Source organism: Macrotis lagotis, chromosome 2, assembly GCF_037893015.1.
Source record: "Macrotis lagotis isolate mMagLag1 chromosome 2, bilby.v1.9.chrom.fasta, whole genome shotgun sequence".
Classification (NCBI taxonomy): Eukaryota; Metazoa; Chordata; class Mammalia; order Peramelemorphia; family Peramelidae; genus Macrotis; species Macrotis lagotis.
Genome location: NC_133659.1, coordinates 77,839,278 through 77,864,017, shown reverse-complemented (window position 1 = coordinate 77,864,017; position 24,740 = coordinate 77,839,278). Strand labels below are relative to the sequence as shown.

Below are 24,740 nucleotides of genomic sequence, written 5' to 3'. Positions count from 1 at the left end.
AATTTTAATTAAGATTAATAAAAAAGGAAATAGAATAATTTAATTGAACAAACTATTAATGAGCTCCCTAAGAAAAAACTCCCTGGATCCAGATAGATTTACAAGTCAATACTGCCAAACATTTAAAGAATAATTAATTTTGGGGGCAGAGCCAAGATGGTGAAAAGAATGGATCATGTCTTAGGTGCTCTCTCATAAAACTTATAAGCTAAGGACTCTTAACTAAATTTTCAAGAGACAGAACCCACAGAAGGACCCAGTGAGGCAGTTCTCCTACTCAAGGTAACCTGGAAAAGGGCAGAAAGGCTCTGCTCCCCGGGTCGGAGGGGTGGCCCGCCAGAGGGAAAGAACATCAGCCTCCCAGGGGCAGTCCCAGGATGCTGGGAGCCCCGGCTCACATCAGCGGGGGAGTTTCCTGAGCTATGCACCAGGGAGCACTGGGCACAAATTAGGGGAACAGTGGGGGACCTCTGCCCAAGGGAGCACGTGAAGCCCAGCCCTCAGGGCACACAGAGAGCAGGGTGGCCAGCACAGCCCAGTTCCAGGAAACAGAAGCAGGTGGAGCGGGTAAGCAGGAGCCCCCAGGGCATGAGCCCATTGAACCTAGGGAGGGGAGTGAAGACAGACTGCTGAGCTCTGCCCCTGGAACAGGACTCTGGGGCTCTGACCACATTCAGATCCTGATCGCAGTCTAGCCCCCCCCATAGAACAGCAGGGCCACCCCCCCCACCTCAGCCCCGTGGCAGAGGGGGGTGCATATGGTCATTCACAGACCAGGAGGGAGGAAAGAGCCTCACACACTGAGACCTTTGTGGGAGTGTCCCAAAAGCTCAGGAAGCACCCCAAAACCAGGCTCAGGCTGGGAAAATGGGCAAGCAGAGAAACAAGAGGAACACCATTGAGAAATATTTTGCCTGTGAGCCCAAGAAGGATCAAAATACTCAGTCTGAAGATGAGGAAGCACAAGCTCCTGCATCTAAAGACTTCAAGAAAAACAGAAATTGGGCTCAGGCTATGACAGAGCTCAAAAAAGACTTTGAAAATCAAATGAGGGAGTTAGAAGAAAAACTGGGAAAAGAAATGAGAGAGATGCAGGAAAAACATGAAAATGAAGTCAGCAGCCTAGTCAAGGAAATCCAAAAAAATGCTGAAGAAAATAGCATGCTAAAAACCAGCTTAGGTCAAATGGATAAAACAGTTCAAAAAGTTATTGAGGAGAATGCTTTAAAAAGCAAAATTGGCCAGATGGAAAAAGAGATAAGAAAACTCTCTGAGGACAACAAATCCTTTAGACAAAGAATAGAACTCCAGGAGATTGATGAATTTATGAGAAACCAGGATTCAATACTTCAAAACCAAAAAAATGAAAAATTAGAAGAAAATGTGAAATATCTCATTGAAAAAGCAACTGATGAAAAACGACTTAGAAAAGATAATTTAAAAATTATTGGAATACCTGAAAGTCATAATCAGGAAAAGAGCCTTGACATCATTTTGAAAAAATTACTACAGGAAAATTGCCCTGATATTCTAGAAGCAGAGGGCAAAATAGAAATGGAGAGAATCCACCGATCCCCCCAAGAAAGAGATCCCAAAAAACCAACCCCCAGGAATATTATAGCCAAATTCCAGAACTCCGAAGTCAAAGAGAAAATATTACAAGCAGCCAGAAGGACACAGTTCAAATGTCATGGAGCTGCAGTTAGGATCATATAGGACTTAGCAGCAACTACATTGGAAGCTTGTAGGGCTTGGAATAGAATATACCAGAAGGCAAAAGAGCTTAGAATGCAGCCAAGAATGAACTACCCAGCAAGGCTGAATGTCTTCTTCCAGGGAAAAAGATGGACTTTCAATGAACCAGGGGAATTTCAAATGTTCCTGTTGGAATGGCCAGAACTGAAGAAGCTTTGATCTTCAGATACAGGACTCAGGTGAAGCATGTAGATTGGAGGAGAGAGGGAAAATGAGGGACTTAATGATGATGAACTGCATGTATTCCTGCATAGAAAAATGACACTGATAATACTCATATGAAGCTTCTCAGTTAATAGAGCAGGTAGAGGGAGCTTTTATATTTGAAGCACAGGAGAAAGCTGAATTTGAAGATAAAATATGTTGTAAAAATGGAGTCAATAGAGGAAAGGGAAATGTAATGGGAGAAAGAAAAAAGAGAGGGGGAATAGGCCAAGATATGTCATGTAATAAGATTTTTCTTTATTACAATGAGTTATTGCAATGATATGGAAGGGGGGAAGGCAAGGGGGAATGAGGGAATCTTCGCTCTTATCAGAGGTGGCTAGGAGAGGAAACAGCATAGATACTCAATGGGGTACAGACATCTGGAGTAAGAAGCAGGTGATGGGGGAAGGGGAGGATGTGAGTGATGGAGGAGAGGATGGACCATGGGGGGAGAGTGGTCAGATATAATACATTTTCTCTTTTACTTCTTGCAAGGGGCTGGGATTGGATGGCCTGTCTGGGCCCACAAGGCCTGGTGGATGCTTGGCCTAAGGGGTGGTATGGGGGCTCAGGGCCTCTTGGCCCCAGGACCAGGGATCTGTCTGCTGGGCCACTCAGCTACCTTACAGCAGAGTCAGAGTGAAAGGAGAGAGAAAATATAATATATGGTAGTGGAGAAATACGAAAGGAGGGAGTTGAGATCAGCAATGGCAACAGTGGAAAAATATGGAAGAAACTTTTGTGATGGACTTATCATAAAGAATGTGATCCACCCGTGACAGAGTTGTTGGTGTTGGAACAAAGACTGAAGCACATTTTTTATTATTATTATTTTGGGGAGGGTGCAAGGCAAATGGGGTTGGGTGGCCTGCCTGGGGCCGCATAGCAGGGTGATCGTTGGGAGTCTAAGGCCAGATTTGGACACGGGTGCTCCTGGCTCAAGGGCCAATGTCTGTCTGCCACTCAGCCACCCCTACTATTATTACTATTTTATTTTATTTTGGGTCTTTTTTTTTCCTTTTTGTGGTTTTTGCAGGGCAGTGAGGTTCGGGTGGCTTGCATGCTACACGGCTGGGTGATTGTTGGGTGTACGGGGCCAGATGTGGGCTTGGGTGCTCATGGCTCCAGGGCTGGTGCTTCATCCATTGCACCACCTGGCCATACCTACAATTATTACTATCATTTTTCTTTCTCTCCCCTTTACTTTATCGCTCAAAAGAGTCTATATTTATGGGGGGAGGGGGTATTTCATTTACTCTTAAACAGGAATATTTTATTAACGTATAAAAAACATTATTTGTACAAAATGAGAATAAATATTAAATTAAAAATTAAAAAATAAATAATTATCATTAAAAAAGAATAATTAAGTTCTATAATAACATAAACCATTTAGAAAAATAGGCAAAGGTATCATATCAGATTTCTTTCATGGCACAAATACAGTACTGAGACCTAAAACAGGAAGAGCAAAAACAGTGTGATGGGATATTTTTGTGCTAACAGAAATGATGAGCAGATGATTTTTTATGAAATTTTATTTTTTTCACAATTCAATATAAAAATAAATTATTATAACATTCTTTTTTTATTTTGATTTTTTTGTTTGTTTGTTTTTTCAAGGCAATGGGATTAAGTGGCTTGCCCAAGGCCACACAGCTAGGTAATTAAGTGTCTGAGGCCGGATTTGAACCCAGGTACTCCTGACTCCAAGGCCAGTTGCTCCATTCACTGTGCCACCTAGCCGCCCCTTTTTTTAAATTTTGAGTTCGAAATTCTTTTCCTCCCATATCTTTAAGACAAGCAATTTGATACATCTTAAACATATGCAATCATTCAAAAATTTCCATGGTAGTCATGTTGTGAAAAAAAAACAGACAAAACCCACCAAAAAAATGAATAAAAGCACGTTTAGATCTACATTCAGACTCCATAGTTCTTTTTTCCTGGAGGTGGAAAGCATTTTTCATCATGAGTCCTTTGGAATTGTCTTGGGTCATTGTAGCATATAATATTACTACTTCTGGTATGCTCTGTTCTGTTTCTGCTCACTTCACTTTGTTCACTTAATCAAAGAAACTTGCTATAAAATTTTATTCCCAATTTTCTGCTTTCCTTTTGATCTTGGCTGCATTGATTTTGCTTGTTCAGTTAAATGTAGTTTTCTGTGATCTCTTTACTTTTAGCTTTAGAACTCCAATGGCACATTGTTTTTCAATTTCTAATAATCTGATATTATATATTATAATGATCCAGGTCTTTGACCATGATTGAACTATAATTTCTGTGAGGGCAGGGATTTCATTTCATTCTTATTTCTCACTCAGCACCTACATACCATCAATGTACAATAAACATGTATTGAATAAATGAATAAATAATAATAACCTTAAACAGATAGCATAAACTTTTTGAGCATCATTTGCCTGAACTGTGCACTTGAGGGGTGTGAAGTAGATGACCACAATTTAGCTAAGGAAAGATGATATAACAATTTATGAAGCCCTAGTCTGTCAATGTCCCTTAGAACTTTAGAAGAGCAGAGGCAGAGAAGTAGAGTGAGATGGGGAATAATGAACCACGGCAGCAAATTCAGCTTGAGTATGGTTGGAGTTATTGAGCATTTTTTAGTTTAAAATGAACAATTTTGACCCAGCAATAACACTACTAGGTCTATACCCTGAAGAGATGATGAAAAAGGGTAAAAACATTACTTGTACAAAAATATTTATAGCAGCCCTGTTTGTGGTGGCAAAGAATTGGAAATCAAGTAAATATCCTTCATTTGGGGAATGGCTTAGCAAACTGTGGTATATGTATGTCATGGAACACTATTGTTCTATTAGAAACCAGGAGGGACGGGATTTCAGGGAAGCCTGGAGGGATTTGCATGAACTGATGCTGAGTGAGATGAGCAGAACCAGAAAAACACTGTACCCCCTAACAGCAACATGGGAGTGATGTTCAACCTTGAAGGACTTGCTCATTCCATCAGTACAACAATCAGGAACAATTTTGGGCTGTCTGCAAAGGAGGGTGCCATCTGTATCCAGATAAGGAGCTGAGGAGTTTGAACAAAGTGCAAGAACTATTCCCTTTAATTTAGAAAAAAAGATATCTTGTTGTCTGATCTTGTTACCTCTTAGATTTCTCTTCTCTTCTTTAAGGATATGATTTCTCTCTCATCATACCCAATTTGGATCAAGGTACAACATGGAAACAAAGTAAAGACTGACAGAGTGCTTTCTGTGGGGGGGGGGAAGCAAGATTGGGGAGGAAAGTGTAAAACTCAAATAATATCTTTAATAAAAATAAATAAAAAAAATAAAATGAACAATTTACTTTTAAGTACACCATTTCAAAATGATGGTTATCTCAAGTGTAATTTTTCTTACATCTTACGATTAGAAAATGTTATTTTAAATTCAATAGAAAAATAATGTTCTCTATGCAAAATTTTTGTCATAGCCAATTTTGGGGAAACATTGTTCTTTAAATATAAACAATAATTGCTGGATCATATTATTTAGGATTAGATTAGAACTTTAGAGAACATTTAATCCAACTTGCATATTTTGCAAGCTGAGCCCCAGAATCACTAAGTGACTTCCTCTATATGTTAAGTCTGTGATATATGAATTTTTTCCCCTGCAGTTGAATTTTTTTACCTCAATTAAATAAATAACCAAAATATAAAACTAAATACTCAACTAAACTAAAATGTTAAACTAAAAAAAAGACACTGACAAGTATTTTTTCCTTTTTCATAAATTTGCTTTTTTCTGGATTTGTATTATGTACATTTTAGAAGCCTAAATAATACAGATAATAGAGGCATAATCTATTTGATAATAGTTAACATTTATGTAGCACATATGATGTGCCAGATACTCTCTGCTAATCTTTTTACTGTTATCAATTCATTTGATTCTTAGAACAATTAAGTGAGGTATGGTGCTATTATTCCCATTTTACAGATGGGAAAACTCATGCAGACAAGTTATAGCTAATAAGTGTTTGAGGATAGATTTAAAAACTAAGGGCCTCCAGATGCCGGACTCCTATGTCTCCCTGCTACTGCCTTTAATTGTTTATGCCAAAAGATAGTAGGGAATTATTACAGGAATCAGTTAATTCTATACAGTGTTAAAACTTGGAAGTTAGTCAAAAGATGTTATAGTTGAGTTTTATGAATACTATTGGAAAGGATATTGTTAATGATGTGTTAACAGTTATTTGTGAAACAACTTGCAGGAAAAAGGCAACGTGGGACTATGGAATAAGAAGTAGAGAATTTAAATCCTGGTCGTACCATCTTTACCTATGTGATATGACAAGTCACAGCCAGATAATTTCTAAGGGCATTTTTAGCTAATTATGGGTACAGAATGGCTGTATACAGATATTTCCTGCTCATGGAATTAATTTTGTATATTTGAAGTTAAAATTCTCTGCTACCTTAATATTACAGTTTAACTTGCTGCATATGGTCACATTTAAAATATTCAGTAAATGACTAGTTCTAACATCCCAAAAGTTATAATATTTTATTAAGTAAGAATAAACTTGTTACTCTAGAAATAATATTAAAAATATACAACCTATGCCCTCATGTACCTTTATGCTAATGCAATTTCTAAAGTACAAGCTGTAAGCTGAAAGTTTTTTTTTTAATGAAGTAGTCGACCCAGGATGAGAATTAAATAACTATTATATGAATTTGTTAAATCAGAAAACTTTAATTTTAAAAACTACATAATTGGGTCTCATGAAAAGGAAATACATTAGAAAAGGAAACAAAATCTTTATATATCTTATATAAATATAATATCTTTTATATTATATATATCTTCTAACACTTATTTTAGGTAACTTGTAAACCACGCCAAAGCTCGTCATCTTGTTTCAAAGTTACTGTATCTGTTGCTGAGCCCTTTTCATCTAATATTGCAAATATTCCAAGAGATTTGATTGATGAAACATTAGAAGAACTAGAACACAGTGTACCTCTATTGGAAGTTTATCCAGTTCAAGGGCAAGATGATGATATACATGATATTGCCCTGGCCTTGGAAGTTGTAAGGTATTAGTATTTTTCATTGGTTTTAACTTAGTCACATTCATTGTGCTGGTTATACTTGTAGCCTTTACCCATGGAAAGCTCTCAATAAATATTTTTTGGTTAAGTTCAACTTTGTTTTATTTTGAATTTTACAACTACCAATTATAAGTCATAATCACATTAGTCTTAAGTTTCTTTGGTCATTCATAGAATGATACTAAGTTCAATTCTTCTAGTGCCTATATAACTTCTACTATATTTGAAATTACCTTTTTCTTATTCTGGCAGTTATATGCATTGGCATAAGAGACTGCTCTGATTGGAGCTTGATTTTTTAAAGTCTAGGAAATAAGCAACAAAAATTCTGCCTATATTTAAATACACATTAAAAGATAATCAATATATGATTAGTAGCACCGATTATTCCTATTACCAATGATCTTGTTCCTTTTTCTCCTAGTAGAGCTCCTCATTTTCTCTTGGTCAAGATCCTTGCTTTATATGAGACAGTTTCACTCCTTGTCCCAAGACCTTTTATATGTTATTAAACTAATGGGCTTTCCTCTTGGTTTTTGTGTTTATTTCAATTACTCATTATTCTCTTACCTGTATCATCACATGATTAAAAGCTGAGGTTTTTCAGAGTTGCCAGTAGGGTATATGGATTAGTTTTCTTTAGTTGTTTTTCCCATTTCTTAATTTTTTCTTCTGGGAACAAAAACCAAAACATTATGTCAACTTTGGAACTTTTAAAAATAGCACTATTGTTATTTTTCCCTAAAGGAATCTGTAATAGTCTAAGGTAAAATAGAACTTCTCATTTTTAAGTCTCTCTCTCTCTGTTAGTCCCTTTGAGAACTATTTCAGAATGTTAGTTCTTGAGAAAAATTTTTGAATTTTCCAACCTGTGGATTATTCTTAAGATTATAATTTTTTGAAAATTTAACAAAAGATGAATATTAAACCTCAATACAAGCAACTAAATTTTTACTTTAGTTTACTTCATCCTCCTTAGGAATTTATTTTCCTTCACTTTTCCTCTTAGATGAACTAATTGGTATGTACTATTTTCTTCTACTAATGCTTTTTTCACTTTGCATTTTTTCATATATATATATATATATGTATATATATATTTCCAGATTTTATGTATATATACATATATCATATCTGTCCAAGTTAATTGCATTACAGTATTTGATGAAGTTAACGTACCACACAATTTATTTAACTGTTCCCTATATATTTAGACAATTAGTTTTACTATTATGAAGAAAATTTGGGTTTATCTTAGGTTTTTCTACGATTTCCTTTGGAGAGACTGGGATGATGAAGAAAGTTGTGAGAACTATACAGCCCTGATTGAAGAAAGAATTAATCTGTAAGTATATTTTGACAAATGATCTAGTGTAATAGTATCATGGTCATAAATGGATCCCTGAGGGCAGCACATCAAAATAGAAAATCACAAATTAGCATTATTTATGTTGTATATTTTTTTATTTTGCTAAAACTTTCCCAATTAATTTTTTTAATCTGCTATAGCCCTGTATTTGGGAATTTTGTGAGTTTTATACCTCTGATCTAATGGAAAAGTAGTGAATTTTTAGTCAAAAGACCTGGGTTTGAATCCCAACTCTGCCTACTCTGAGACTTCATAAACAAGTCACTTTTAACCAATCCTGGGCCTTGATTCGTCATCTGTAAAATTAAGATTTGACTGTATTATTAGCACTAAGTTCTCCTGTAACACTAAATTTTCTGATCCAAATAATATTTCAGAAGATAAATTCTATTATATTTATATTTCTTAGGTGGTGTGATATACAGGATGGTACAATTCCTGGTCCTATTGCACAGCGTTTTAAAAAAACACTGGAGAAGTACAAAAACAAGCGTGTAGAATTAATTGAATATCAAAGCAATATTAAAGAAGATCCATCTGCAGCAGAAGCTGTTGAGTGTTGGAAAAAATACTATGAGATTGTAATGCTATGTGGGTTGTTGAAGATGTGGGAAGATTTGCGCCTCAGGTAACCATCTACTTCATCTTAAACAGCAATACAATTTGGAGTGATGCTTAATTAAAAATAAGTTATCACAGACTTGAAAGCTAAAATCAAGTAAACTATTATATTTACAAGTACTCAAATTTTTTAAAAATTCCCTTCATGGGGCAGCTAGGTGGTGCAGTGGATAAAGTAATGGCTCTGGAGTCAGGAGGACCTGGGTTCAAATCCTATCTAAGACATAATGTTTACTTAGCTATAAGCTAAATGATCTTGGGCAAGTCACTTAACCCCATTTCCTTGCAAAATCCCCCCCAAATCCCTTCAACATGCACATAATCAGTTATTCCTCTATATCCCCATAATTTTTGTCCAATCATTCATTAAATTTTTTTTTTAAATTTAAGGCAGTGGGGTTAAGTGACTTGCCCAAGGTCACACAGCTAGGCAATTATTATTATGTGTCTCAGGTCATATTTGAACTCAAGTCCTCCTGACTCCAGGCCAGTGCTCTCTCTATCCATTGTGCCACCTAGCTTCTCCCCGTTCCTTCACTTCTTATATGTCTACATATTTTCCATCACTATGTCTACTGATCTTTTGCATTTTTTGTCTTTTTAAAGACATATTTTATGAATTTCCATATTGTATTCCACATTAATGCAATTAAGAATGACAGATAATCTTAGATTACTTTGATATGCTATCAGTTTTTTCAGCCATTCTTTAATTATTCAAGTCAACTAGCATTTGTTATTTATTGTGCTCTAGGTGAAAGGAGTGAGAAATTAATGCTTTTGAGGAAAGGAACCTGTCCATAGATAAGTAAATATAGAGTAACATATAAAAGTTATTTTAATAGGAGACTGAAAGGGGGCAATTTGGGAAATCAGGAGAGGTCTCTTGATGTCATTAGTTGAACTGAGTTTTAAAGTGACTTTGGCTCCCAAGAAGCAAGGTTGAGGAGAAAGAAAATTCCAGACATAGGGAACAGCCTATGCAGTGACAGACATTTAAAATTGTTTTCTTTAATAATTACATATTCTACCAGCTAGAGGGCTGGACTTGGAGGGCTGGCTCTTTGACTCTGGGCAAGTCCCTCAGCCATTTATTGCATTTTGCAATTCTCTTAAGACTATAAATTTCAGAGAAAATACCAGTCTGTATTAGAAGGAATTTCTTCATCTGGGAGTCCCTTGTAACATTGATTTCGCATAACCTTTGAACAGATGTATAGCTTTTGAAAAATGTTCCTTTAGTCAGCATTTCAGTGAATTTTTAAATACATTCCAGAACTTATTTTTTTAATTTATTTATTTTGAATTTTACAGTTTTTGCCCTAATGTCACTTCCCATCCCCACAGAAGGCAGTCTGTTAGTCTTTACATTTTTTCCATGGTATATATTGATCCAAATTGAATGTGATGACAGAGAAATCATATCCTTAAGGAAGAAAAATAAAGTATAAGAGATAGTAAGACTACATAATAAGATAACAGTTTTTTTTAAAATTAAAAGTAATAGTCTTTTGTTCAAACTTCACAATTCTTTCTCTGGATACAGATGACATTCACCATTGCAGACAGCCCCAAATTGTCCCTGGTTGTTGCACTGATGGAATGAGCAAGTCCATCAAGGTTGATCATCACCCCCATGTTGCTATTAGGGTATACAGTGTTTTTCTGGTTGTGCTCATCTCACTCAGCATCAGTTCAGGCTTCCAGGCTTCCCTGAATTCCCATCCCTCCAAAAGTCTTATTTTTCATATGAGAATTTATGCCTCTCACATTTAAGGTTATAAATATCAAAACTGATTTGCTGTTGTCATTTTTTCCTATGTTAATGTTGACCAGAGAAAATATTTGCTATTATATTTTCCTATAATCAATCAATAAACCTTTAAGTGTCAGACACCTTTCTAAGTGATAGGGATACAAATTAGAAAAAAAGAAAAGACATGGGGCTGAGCCAAGATGACAAGAACAGATCCTGTCTTAGGCGCTCTCTCATAAAACTTATAAAGGACTCTAACTAAATTTTTGAGAGACGGAACCCACAGAGGGACCCAATGAGGCAGTTCTCCTACTCAAGGTAACCTGGAAAAGAGCAGAAAGGCTCTGCTCCCCAGGGTCGGAGGGGCGGCCCACCAGAGGGGTGGCCCACCAGAGCGAAAGAACTTCAGCCTCCCCAAGGCAGCCACAGGGCGCTGGGAGTCGCGGCTCACAGCAGTGGGGGAGTCTCCTGAGCTATGCCCCAGGGAGCACCGGGCACAAATTGGGGGAACAGTGGGGGACCTCTGCCAGAGTGAGCACATGAAGCCCAGCCCCCAGGGCACACAGCTAGCAGCATGGCCACTGCATTCCAAATCCAGGAACATAAGCAGGCGGAGCCGGTAAGCAGGAGCCCCCAGGGCAGGAGCCAATTGGGGAGAGGAGTGAAGAGAGAGAGAGAGACTGCAGAGCTCTGCCCCTGGAACAGGACTCTGGGGCTCTGACCACATTCAGATCCTGATCGCAGTCTAGCCCCCCCCCCATAGAACAGCAGGGGCCCCCCCACCTCAGCCCTGTGGCAGAGGGGGGCGCTTATGGTCATTCACGGACCAGGAGGGAGGACAGAGCCTCACACACTGAGACCTTTGTGGGAGTGTCCCAAAAGCTCAGGAAGCACACCAAAACCAGGCTCAGGCTGGGAAAATGAGTAAGCAGAGAAACAAGAGGAAAACCATTGAGAAATATTTTGCATATGAGCCCAAGAAGGATCAAAATAGTCAGTCTGAAGATGAGGAAGTACAAGCAACTGTATCTAAAGACTCCAAGAAAAAACAGAAATTGGGCTCAGGCTATGATAGAGCTCAAAAAAGACTTTGAAAATCAAATGAGGGAGTTAGAAGAAAAACTGGGAAAAGAAATGAGAGAGATGCAGGAAAAACATGAAAATGAAGTCAGCAGCCTAGTCAAGGAAATCCAAAAAAATGCTGAAGAAAATAGCATGCTAAAAACCAGCTTAGGTCAAATGGATAAAACAGTTCAAAAAGTTATTGAGGAGAAGAATGCTTTAAAAAGCAAAATTGGCCAGATGGAAAAAGAGATAAGAAAACTCTCTGAGGACAACAAATCCTTTAGACAAAGAATAGAACTCCAGGAGATTAATGAATTTATGAGAAACCAGGATTCAATACTTCAAAACCAAAAAAATGAAAAATTAGAAGAAAATGTGAAACATCTTATTGAAAAAACAACTGATATGGAAAACAGACTTAGGAAAGATAATTTAAAAATGATTGGAATACCTGAAAGTCAGGATCAGGAAAAGAGCCTTGACATCATTTTCAAAGAATTACTACAGGAAAATTGCCCTGATATTCTAGAAGCAGAGGGCAAAATAGAAATGGAGAGAATCCACCAATCCCCCAGAGAAAGAGATCCCAAAAAACCAACCCCTAGGAATATTATAGCCAAATTCCAGAACTCCCAAGTCAAAGAGAAAATATTACAAGCAGCCAGAAGGACACAGTTCAAATATCGTGTAGCTGCAGTTAGGATCACACAGGACTTAGCAGCAACTAAAGTGGAAGCACGTAGGGCTTGGAATATAATATACCGGAAGGCAAAAGAGCTTAGAATGCAGCCAAGAACCAATTACCCAGCAAGGCTGAATGTCCTCTTCCAGGGAAAAAGATGGACTTTCAATGAACCAGGGGAATTTCAAATGTTCCTGTTGGAATGGCCAGAGCTGAACAGAAGGTTTGATCTTCAGATACAGGACTCAGGTGAAGCATAGAGATTGGAGGAGAGGGGGAAAATATGAGGGACTTGAGGATAAACAGCATGTATTCCTGCATAGAAAAATGACACTGATAATACTCATATGAACCTTCTCAGTTAATAGAGCAGGTAGAGGGAGCTTTTATAGTTGAAGCACAGGAGAAAGCTGAATTGGAAGATAAAATATGGTGTAAAAATGGAGTCAATAGAAAAAAGGGAAATGTAATGGGAGAAAGAAAAAGGAGAGGGGGAATAGGCCAAGATATTTCATATAATAAGATTTTTCTTCATCACGTGAACTATTGCAATGATTTGGAAGGGGGGGAAGGCAAGGGGGAATAAGGGAATCTTTGCTTTCATCAGAGGTGGCTAGGAGAGATAACAGCATATATACTCAATGGGGTCTAGGCATCTGGAGTAAGAAGGAGGGGGGAGCATGGGGAAGGGGGGGATGTGAGTGATGGAGGAGAGGATGGACCATGGGGGGAGAGTGGTCAGATATAACACATTTTTTCTTTTACTTCTTGCAAGGGGCTGAGATTGGATGGCCTGTCTGGGACCATAGGGCCAGGTAGATTCTGGGCCTAAGGGGTGGTATGGGGGCTCAGGGCCTCTTGGCCCCAGGGCCAGGTATCTGTCTGCTGCACCACTCACCTACCATACAGCAGAGTCAGAGTGAAAGGAGAGAGAAAATATAGTACATGGTGGTGGAGAAATACAAAAGGAGGGAGTTGCAATCAGCAATGGCAATGGTGGAAAAATATGGAAGTAACTTTTGTGATGGATTTATCATAAAGAATTTGATCCACCTGCAACAGAGTTGTTGGTGTTGGAACAAAGACTCAAACACATTTATTATTATTATTATTATTATTATTATTATTATTATTATTATTATTATTATTATTATTTTGGGGGGGGTGCAAGGCAAATGGGTCTGGGTGGCCTGCCTGGTGCAGCATAGCAGCAGGGTGATCGTTGGGTGTCTGAGGCTGGATTTGGACCCGGGTGCTCCTGGCTCAAGGGTCAATGCTCTGTCCACCACCTAGCCACCCCTACTATTATTACTATTTTATTTTATTTTGGTCTTTTTTTTCTTTTTTTGGTTTTTGCAGGGCAGTGTGGTTCGGGTGGCTTGCATGTCACACAGCTGGGTGATTGTTGGGTGTACGGGGCTTGATGTGGGCTCGGGTGCTCATGGCTCCAGGGCTGCTACTCCATCCATTGTGCCACCTGACCATACCTACAATTATTACTATTTTTTTAATTTTAATTTTTTTCTCTCCCTTTTACTTTATCACTCAAGTGAGTCTATATCTATGGAGGAGGGGGTATTTCATTTACTCTTAAACAAGAATATTTTATTAATGTAAAAAAAACATTATTTGTACAAAATGAGAATAAAGATTAAATAAAAAATGGAAAAAAGAAAAAAGAAAAAAGAAAAAAGAAAAAAAATATTAAGCCAAGAAGTAGAGAAATGAAGTGTTATTAGGTTGTATGAGGTTCAGAATTGAAAGAGAGGACCACTAAAGAATAACCTCAATTTTTCTCAAAAAATAAAAGAGAAAAAAGAAAGACAGGCCCTTACAATTTAATGAAGGAAAAGAATATAACAAAAGGAAGCTGAAAAGTGGAGCATGGTGAACAGGTGAGTCAAAGAAGTTCCAAAGTACTATTGCAACCAAGTGAGAGATGGGGAGAGATGCCAGTTATTCTGCTACAGCAAAACTGATAATTGAACCCATGTAAATTTCTGTCTATTTTTACACTGTTGATTCATTGGATAACAAGGTAGAAGGGACCTTAGAAGGCACCAACTCCAACCTCCTCATATTGCTCTGAGAACTTCATTGACTTGCCTAGGCTCACACAGCTAGTCAATATCTGAGGCAGGATTTGAACTTGAGTTTTCCTAATTGTTTGTTTGGTTTTTTCTTTTTAGTTTTTGCAAGACAAATGGGGTTAAGTGGCTTGCCCAAGGCCACACAGCTAGGTAATTATTAAGTGTGTCTGAAGTCATATTTGAACTCAGGTACTCCTGACTTCAGGGCTGGTGCTCTATCCCCTGCGCCACCTAGCTGCCCCCGAGTTTTCCTAATTCTTAATTCCATCTGCTATACTATTTAGCTGTGTGATTTTCTGAGGCTTGAAAAATAGACATCTTATACTGTATATAGTTTAACTCTTTATTCTTTTTTCATTAATGATAGTACAAATATTTTTAATCCCAAGTCAAATTTTTTTTAAAAAATGTATATAATGTACTCTTTGAGTATAGTTAATTTTGTTGAGTACTTGTCACTTGATTAATCTCAAAGACCTCAGTTTTCCAGGGAAATTGTTTCAGTTGTAGAGTTTTTTTGGATATGTTCTTTCAGATATTGTTGATTTTTGATTGACATTTTCCTTTTTGATCAAAGTTTTATTTCTATTTGGGGGATATGTGATTTTTTTTTCATCAAAAGTAGTATTGTGAAGATGTTTTTTACCAACTTTACTATTCTTCTTTGTGTTGTTGCTAAGATATATGAGATTACAAATTGATATGCTTTATTAAATAATTTCTTAATGCTTGAACAATTTCTTGTCTTTGTAATTTGAAACTTGATAATTATATGTCATGGAGTTTTGGATTTTGAATTTTACCATGGAAACTTTTACTTTTGGCATATTGCCTCTTCTTGACCACATTGAGAAATTGTCTACTGCCAAATATGGCTTTTTTTTCCCCTTCCCTTGTTTTCATTACCTATTGGATTCTCATTTAATCTAAGATTTGGTCTTGATCCCTCTTACAAGTTTTTTGGTTTATTCTGCCTTGTTATTAATGGATTTCATAGTGTTATGATCCATTCATTGATTTTTGCTTGATTTACATTTATTCAAAATTTGTTTGATGTTTCTTTGTGTAAGATATTTTAAAATTCCTTTATTTTTCCTCTTGAATTAAAATATTCATTCTTTATTGTGAAATTTATTTTGTCTTTTGCTTGGTATTTATATAACACTGATATTGTTTGAACTTGCATTTCCAAGGAAGTGTTGACCTTTGTTCTGTGATATTAAAGAATTTCCATATCTTGCTGGAAGTTTTTTAAATTTATTCCTTAACTTCAGAAGAAATCCCTTCTGCCCTTCCCTCATACATACATACATACATACATACATACATACATATATATATATATATGTGTATGTATATGTGTGTGTGTTTATTTGAATTTGGAAAGAGGGGATTAGTATACTGAACACTAAGATGGCCTCCACTTTTGCTCTACTAGATAAAGTAATATAGGAAAAGACATTTTGGCCCACATGCTGCTTATTTCATTCATCTATTTGTCTGTCTATTTTTCTATATACTTATCTAATATTTGTTTTTATAGTCCTTTATTTTTCCCTACATGTATATATCAAGACAATTTTTAGCATTTGTTTTTATGAAATTTTGAGTTCCAAATTTTTCCCCCTCTCCCCTCCTCTCTTTTTAAAACGATGGGCAATTTGATATAGGCTGTATATTTGCAATTATGTAAAACATATTTCCATATTAGTCCCAGTTATGAAAGAAGAAACATCAAAAAGAAGAAAATCACAAAAAAAATAAAGTGAAAAAATATATGCATTGGATCTGCATGCAGAGTCCATCAGTTCTTTATCTGGATGTGGATGTCATTTTCCATTATGAGTTCTTTGTACTTGTTTTAGATCATTATGTTTCTGAGAAAAGTTAAGTCATTCATAGTTGATCATCTCATAATGTTGCTTGATAAGATGGCACAATGTTTTCCTTATTTCACTTTGCATCACTTTGTATAAGCCTGCTCATCATTTCTTATTGCACAATAATACTCCATCACATTCAAATACCACAATTTTTTCAGTCATTCCCCAATTGATAGGCAACCCATTCAATTTTCAGTATCTTTGCCACTTCAAAAATGCTACAAATATTTTTTTTAAGTTCTTTTCCCTTTTTTTTAGATTTTGGCAAGGCAAATGGGGATAAGTGGCTTGCTCAAGGCCACACAGCTAGGTAATTATTAAGTGTCTGAGACCAGATTTGAACCCAGGTACTCCTGATTCCAGGACTGGTGCTTTATCCACTGCACCACTTAGCTTCCCCCTTCTTTTCCCTTTTTGATGATCTCTTTGGGAAACAGCTCTAGCAGTGATACTGTTGGATCAAATGGTCTGCACAGTTTGGTTGCATTTGGCCATAACTCCAAATTGCTTTCCAGAATGGTTGTATCAGCTTATAACTCTGCCAAAAGTACATCAGTGTCTCAGTTTTTCTACATCCTCTCCAACATTTATCATTTTTCTTTTTTGTCATATTAGCTATCCTGATAGGTGTGAGGTGGTACCCAGAGTTGCTTTTATTTACATTTCTCAAAAGTAATTTAGAGCATTTCTTCATTTACTATAGTTAACTTTGATTTCTTCATCTGAAAACAAATTTTTCATATTGTATATTTGAGAAATGAAATTTTACCAAAAACATTTGCTATAAAGATTGTTTCCCAACTTTCTGCTTTCCTGCTAATCTTGGTTGCAGTGGTTTTATTAGTGTAATTTTTTTAATTTAGTATAATCAAAGTCATCTATTTTACATACATAATGCTTTATATATTGTTTGGTCATGAATTCTTCTCTTCTCCATAGAGTTGACTCCTTACTTGCTAATTTACTTATGGTGTCACTCATTATGTCTAAATAATATACTCACTTTGATCTTTTACAATGTAAAATGTTGGTCTGTACTTAATTGTGCTCTATTGCTACTATTTCTTTTAGTCTTTTTTTTTTAGGTTTTTGCAAGGCAAACAGGGTTAAGTGGCTTGCCCAAGGCCACACAGCTAGGTAATTATTAAGTGTCTGAGGTTGGATTTGAACCCAGGTACTCCTGACTCCAGGGCCGGTGCTTTATCCACTATGCCACCTAGTCGCCCCTACTATTTCTTTTATCCATTTTTGTAGCCCCCATTCATTCCTTCCTCTACTCGCTCCTTTCTTGATTCACTTTTGTGAATCGTAGTTTTGTCTCTTCTTCATCTTTCTCTGATTTATGAAGAATGAGGGATGGGTAAGACCTGTGATCCATAACTTTCCTAGTTATGACTCCCTTTGTGCTTTTTGTTAAGGATTTAGCGTATTGGGGTGACTGGTTCCAGTCTTTCGGCTCTACTTGCCCCAAGCAGCAAGGAATGATGGTGACTTCAGGGTCTTTTGTTTCTATGAAGTTTTTTTTTTAATTGGTTTTTATTGGATTTGGGGGCAAGAGTAATCGAATTAGTATTTCTCAATTCTGTTTATTCTGCCATCTTCTCAGACATCACTTGAGTGTATATAGTCATTCTTTAGATATTAAAAGAAATATGTTGATAGAGTTAAAGATTGTAGCACCTTCATTAAGAGATGTCACAAAGTTCAAGTCTTAACATACTTCAGTCCAATTGCCAGGTTCTATCAATTTTATCACCACAATGTTTCTTCTCTCTTTACCTCTCTACTCTTGATTACAAAAAAACTGTAGTCAAGATCTCATCTATTCTTATGTGGACTGTTATAAAAGTCTTCTAATTGTTCTTGCCTTCATTCTTCTCCCTCTCCAATCCTTCCTTTAGACTACTGCTCAAGTATTCTGGCTTATCCACCTCTTTTATTATTCCATCATTACTCAAAAACCTATAGTAGTACCCCATTGCCTATCAAATAAAAGTATAAGTTTATAATAAAACTTCTAAGGTATTCAAAGTCTTCCATATTCTAAGTCCTTGTTCATACTGTTTCACATATTCTTTGTTCCAGATAAACTGGACTCTATTGTTCTTACTCTGCTCCCCCCCCCAATTTAGTTTTTTAATAAACAAAAGGCTTTTTCTCAAGTCTAGAATGAATTTCTGTCATCTCTCATCCCCGTTTCTTAAAGCTTCTTTCAAGATTTAAGTGTTGCCTTCTTCATAAAGTGTTCCCTGTCCTCTCCAGGATGAAATTAATTTTTCCTCCTTCCAGTCTTTCAAAATGCTTTTCCTGTACCTTTCTTTTGCACTTGGCACTTATCTCACCCTTATTTTTTTTAAACCATAGTTATTTGAGTACCTCTCTTTTCCCTGATTAGTTTTTAATTATAAACTTCTTTTTTTTTTTTTTTTTTTTTTTAGGTTTTTGGCAAGGCAAATGGGGTTGAGTGGCTTGCCCAAGGCCACACAGCTAGGTAATTATTAAGTGTCTGAGACTGGATTTGAACCCAGGTACTCCTGACTCCAACGCGGTGCTTTATCCACTCAGCCACCTAGCCGCCCAATTATAACTTCTTGAGAGCCTAATTAGTCTTAATTTTTTTTAAAAAAAATCCATATATTAAACACTTAAGGTTCTGTCAGGCTCTGGGAAACAAAAAACAAAAATTTTAGTCTGCCCTTTGTAGTTCTAATTTTGGGGTGGGAAAATAGTTTCAATCTATACACAAGCATGATACAAAGTAGAATGCAATGACAAAAAAAGGGCAAGATAAAACATTGTAAGAACCTGGGACAATAGAGGTCATTTTCCTTTGGGGGTTTCAGAGAGAATACTTGATGGAGGAGATGGTAACTGAGTAGAGCCTTGAAGTAAGTCTCTCCCCCCACCACCACCACATTTGTACCTTTATAAGAAGAGGGAGATGGGTGCAGGGCATCTTTTGGGACTTATTTTAGCCGTGTCACACACAGAAGAGGGTAACATAAGAACAGATAGAATGCAAAGCATCAATCTAATTTTCCTGGAACTTTTAATATGAAAGAGAAAAGAGATAAGGTCAGACCTCGCAGGTCAGAATATGACTGTTGAAGGACTTGAATGCCAGAATTTGGCATTTAAATATTTGGTGGACAGTGAGGGAGGGAGTCATAGAAGCTTTTTAGTAAAGCAGTGAAATCGATCTGTGAAGTGTATTAGGAAAAAATTACTTGGACAATAATGTGGCATGGCAGATGAGTTAGAAGGGAGCAGTAGTTCTAGTTAGGCTACGTCAGGAGTCTAGACAAGAATAAGAGCTTGAACTGGAGGATTGGGTAGGAATGTATCAGAACCATCTCAGCTATAGAGAACCAAAGTGTTAAATTTTCAGTGTGAACATCTATTTACACCTTGCAAAACAGGGGTTCAATTTATTTGTTTTATTGACTATTCAGAGTTAAGTATTGGCTTAAATATTAATAAAGCAGATTAAACTTTGAAAAGTGTTGTATATGGGGTGGCCAGATGGTGCAGTGGATAGAGCACCAGCCCTCGAGTCAGGAGTACCTGAGTTCAAATGTGAACTCACACTTAATAATTGCCTAGCTGTGTGGCCTTGGGCAAGCCACTTAACCCCATTTGCCTTGCAAAATCCTAAAACATAAATAAATAAAATAAAAAATAAAATTTTCATTTTGTCTTTTTCTTGTTTTTTTTCCTTTGTCCTGTTTCTTTTTCATGAAAATATGTTCTGATTGCACATATTTGACCAATTTAAAAATTTTGCCTTTTTAGGTAGGGGGAAGGAGAAGAAGGGAGAAAATTTGGAACTCAATTTTTAAAAAATGAATGTAAAAATTGTCTTTACACATAATTAGAAAAAATATTATTCAAAAACAGAAGAGCTGATAAATCTCATGTTCCACTTTCCTGCATGTCTTTTCCCTTCCCTCTTTATTGTTATAGGGATTTAGTTAGATATCAATTAATGTAGATGGCATATGAATGGTATGACTGCTTAGATTGGTCTCTGGCAGTAGTGTGTGAGTAAATGTTTCTCAGTTGTTTCTCAAAAGATATGTACATGACATTCTTTTAAATTAAACCTGCATTAACATTTTACCTATATTTTCTTAAATCTAAATTATCACAAAACAATAACTCAAACCCTGATTTGTACTGTTTATCTATTGCTAAAATCCTTGCACTGAAAATTTAACAATCATCTGTCACACCCCCAGGACTGTTTTGCTTTTTACTAGCAGTGAAATTAAATGCAATACTACTTCTAGTCTTTTGTCATAAAAAAGTTTTTTCCTAGTGTTTCATAAATGAATTTATATTCTAAACTAGGGTTACCCTTAACTGCTATTTTTCTACATGACAAGGCAATGAATATTGAGTGGCTAAGACAGTTTTTGGTCTCTTTCACTGATTTATTGTGATTACTTTATAGCACTCTTGGAAAAAATAGTTTAAATGAAGTTAATCAATATGTTTGTCTTTTGGAGGCAGTTAGGTGGTTTGGTGGATAGAGCACCAGCCCTGGAGTCAGGAAGATCTGAGTTCAAATCTAGTCTCAGAAACTTAGTTATTACCTATTTGTGTGACCTTGGGCAAGTCACTTAACCCCATTGACTTGCCAAAAAAATCTTTTCTCTAGTTTTTAAAAAGCATTTTAGGCATTTTTAAAGCATTTGAAGCTTGTTTGAAGAGGGGAGATGTAAACTGTTGCATTTCTACTCATCATCTTTTTTATTCTAATAATTTGATGCTGATTGTGACATTTGCTCTAGTTATGATCAGACTTCATTTAGATATCTGATTCTGAAATGAATTCCACACCAGCAACTAGTTATTTCCTATCTGTTTCAGATAGTCAGTTCCATGTTTTTATGTAGTTTGCTGCTTGTCAAGTAAGTTTAAAAATTACTTAAGTGGTTTTTATTTATTAACTTTTACACTCATACATATTTATAACTTGGATTTTCAAACTTGAGATAACTTTTGTTTCTGGAAATTCAACATGGGAGAATACTTAATTATTTTGTAAAAACTTTATTATAAATTTAATAGTCTCAAACTGCATACATATGGACTAAAACTATTGCATATTATTTTTATAAAGAAAATAAAAATAAAATAATATTCATAATCATTCATTTACTTTGTCTTCCCACTAACAGATGACTTTACCTTAGCAAACCCTTGGAACAAACAGTTATAAGACTGTGAGTTTGTGTGTGTGTGTGTGTGTGTGTGTGTGTGTGTAAATGTCTCATTCTTCTGTGATGCTGGATAACTAAGGTTCTACATGGTCTATTTCAAGTTCATTTAAAACATTTTACTTTATTTGTTTAAATAAACATCTGAATTTCTAAATTACAGAGTTCATGGACCTTTCTTCCCAAGAATCTTGAGGCGTAGGAAAGGAAAAAGAGAATTGGGAAAAACTATAACTCATATTGTAGCAAAAGTGATGACTACTGAAATGGTAAGAAATAGACTTTTGTTAATTCAAATTTAAACATTTAATTCAAATATTTAATAATTCTATTCAGTACCTCATCGCTATTGAATAGAATTATTGAATGTTTCTTTGCATGTGGTGCATACAATGCTAGGTTCTATTAAAAGAAAATTTGAGATTACCAATGCCTTTAGGAAATTTGAAATGTAATCTTGACAGGATCTAGACAAATGAAGTATTTCTTAATATATTTAATAGGAAGGTGAAATGGTAAGAAGAAATTCTAGGACTTTAGTCAGGTTGGGGATAAAATCACTACTTTTCCTGTAATTGATTGGGGGAAATTTCCTAGAAGAGTTTGGATATTGGGAATTTTGTGAATGATGGGAAGATCAGATCCCTTACCTGAATGAGGAGAGCATTTCAGTCAATACTATTTGAAAGAATACCCAAAAGTTGCATGATACTAAATTTGACCTAGGAAAAGTGGAGGACCTTCATAAAGGCAACAGAGGGAGACAAAGGGAAGTCATCTGAGGTAGAATAGTGAAAATGAAGGACAAATTTAGTAAGACGGTGCTGCTATCTTGGTCTTTACAGGGTGAGGTAATAGAGAAACCTGAGTACAAATTCAACCTCAGATACTTATTGGCTGTATGTCCCTAGGAAAGTGACTTTCATTTTGTCTCAGTTTCTTTGATATGTAAAATAGAATCCTAGTGGCATCTACCTACTAAGGTTGTTATGGAGATCAAATCAGATATTTGTAAAGTGTGGCATAGGGCCTGGCACTATTTATTCCCTTTTCCTTCCTTTCCCTTTTTTCCCCTTCTAAAATAAATCATCATGGGGTGGTTAGGTGGCACAGTGGATAGAGCACCGGCCTTGGAGTCAGGAGTACCTGAGTCCATCATTTCCTTCTCTCTCTATCTTAAGTTGTTTTAATTTTCATTTCTCTAATCAGTAATGATTTAGAACAGTTTTTCATATGACTATGTATAGCTTTAATTTCTTCATTGAAAAATTACCTATTCATAGCCTTTGACCATTTCTCCAGATCTTTTTTTTTTTTTAGGTTTTTGCTAGGCAATGGGGTTAAGTGGCTTGCCCAAGGCCACACAGCTAGGTCATTATTAAGTGTCTGAAACCGGATTTGAACCCAGGTACTCCTGACTCCAGAGCCGGTGCTTTATCCACTATGCCACCTAGCCACCCCAGGACCATTTCTCAATAGGAGAAATTTCTCATATTCTTGGCAAGGTTTTTATGTATATTTTGAGATGACACTTTTATGCAAGAAACTTTCTGCTTTTCTTCTAATCTTGGCTACATTGGTTTTATTTATACAAAATCTTTTCAATTTAACGTAATCAAAGTTATGTATTTTATAAACCCTCATAATGCTCTCTACCTATTGTTCATAAATTCTTCTCTTGTATAAGTCTAATAGGTAGTAATATGTTTAATATTCTAATTTACTTGTTTGCCCTTTGTTCTCAAAGAGGACCAATAACATTAGGAGGGTAAGGTTTTGACTTGCAAGTGATTTGGATTTAAGTGAGGCAGGGTTGTGTAGTCATCAGCCTCACTCTATTCTCCAGAGTCATTTGAATGGCAGGACAGAGGTCAAGAGGGTTGAATGTGACCCCAGATGCAGTGGAAGACCTTAGCCTTCTTATACTGAGGTCTTTCCCTTAGTTTGTCTGAGGTAACACCCACTGGGAAGTTAAAGTCTAGACAAGAATTGAGGAAAAGATGGCCTACTTTATATTCACAAAGGAATCAGGGTGGGGAAGTTTCTGACCAGAACAGAAAAAATTGTTATTTAAATTCAATCTGAGCCACCAAAACCAAGAGTGAGCCTCTAATTTTCTTTTTTTTAAATATTTTTATTTATTTAAGACAATGGGATTAAATGACTTGCCCAAAGCAATTAAATGTCTGAGGCTGGATTTGAACTCATGTCCTCCTGACTCCAGGGCTGGTGCTCTATCCACTGCACCACCAAGCTGTACCTCTAATTTCCTTAGGGGGAATCTTCCTTTATATTCTAGGCCATGTAACCATTTTGACCTTATCTTGATAAATGGGTATAAAATATTGAGCTATGCCCAATTTCTGCCAATTTCTTTTTTCTAGTTTTCCTAATTTAGCACAGTGAATTCTTATTCCATAAGCTTAAATATTTACATTTGTCAAACACAGTGCTACTCTAATCATTTATTATTATATATTATATGTCTACTCTGTTCCACTAATGCACCTATTGCTTAGCTAGTACCAGATAATTTTGGTTTTTGTATGTATAAGGTGATAATTGCCTTATAATACAATTTAAGGTTTGATACTGCTAAACCTCCTTTCCTTTTTTCTCATTAATTTCTTTGATATTCTTGACCTTTTATTCCTCCAAATTTTGAAAGAAATGCATTTCTATTTATGATTAATTTATTTTCCCATTACTGCAATAATCTTATAGTGAAAATAGACATAAGTTCTCCCCTCCCCCTAAAAAGATAAACCTCAAGAAAAATAAAGTGAGAAGAAAAAAAGTGTACTTTAGTTTATGTTCAGATACCATTGACTCTGTCTCTGGGATGGGTTATTTAAGTCCATCAGAGAAGTTGCCTCAATATTTTTTCTCACAATTGCTATTGTTAATTGTATTTCCCTCCATTATATTCCTCCTCACTCCCATTTATTCCATTCTCTCTCTCCTTTCACCCTGTCCCTTCTCAGAAGTGTTT

General features: G+C 36.1%; 1 protein-coding gene across 1 annotated transcript in view; it reads left to right on the top strand.

Moving 5' to 3' along the window:
- The window catches only part of SHCBP1L (SHC binding and spindle associated 1 like), a 48,205-nt gene that overhangs the window by 5,617 nt on the left and 17,848 nt on the right, over positions 1-24,740 (top strand). The window contains exons 3-6 of the mRNA XM_074222200.1: positions 6,831-7,045; positions 8,319-8,405; positions 8,839-9,057; positions 21,912-22,017. Coding sequence (XP_074078301.1) covers positions 6,831-7,045; positions 8,319-8,405; positions 8,839-9,057; positions 21,912-22,017 — 627 coding nt within the window. The remainder of the gene's footprint in view (positions 1-6,830; positions 7,046-8,318; positions 8,406-8,838; positions 9,058-21,911; positions 22,018-24,740) is intronic.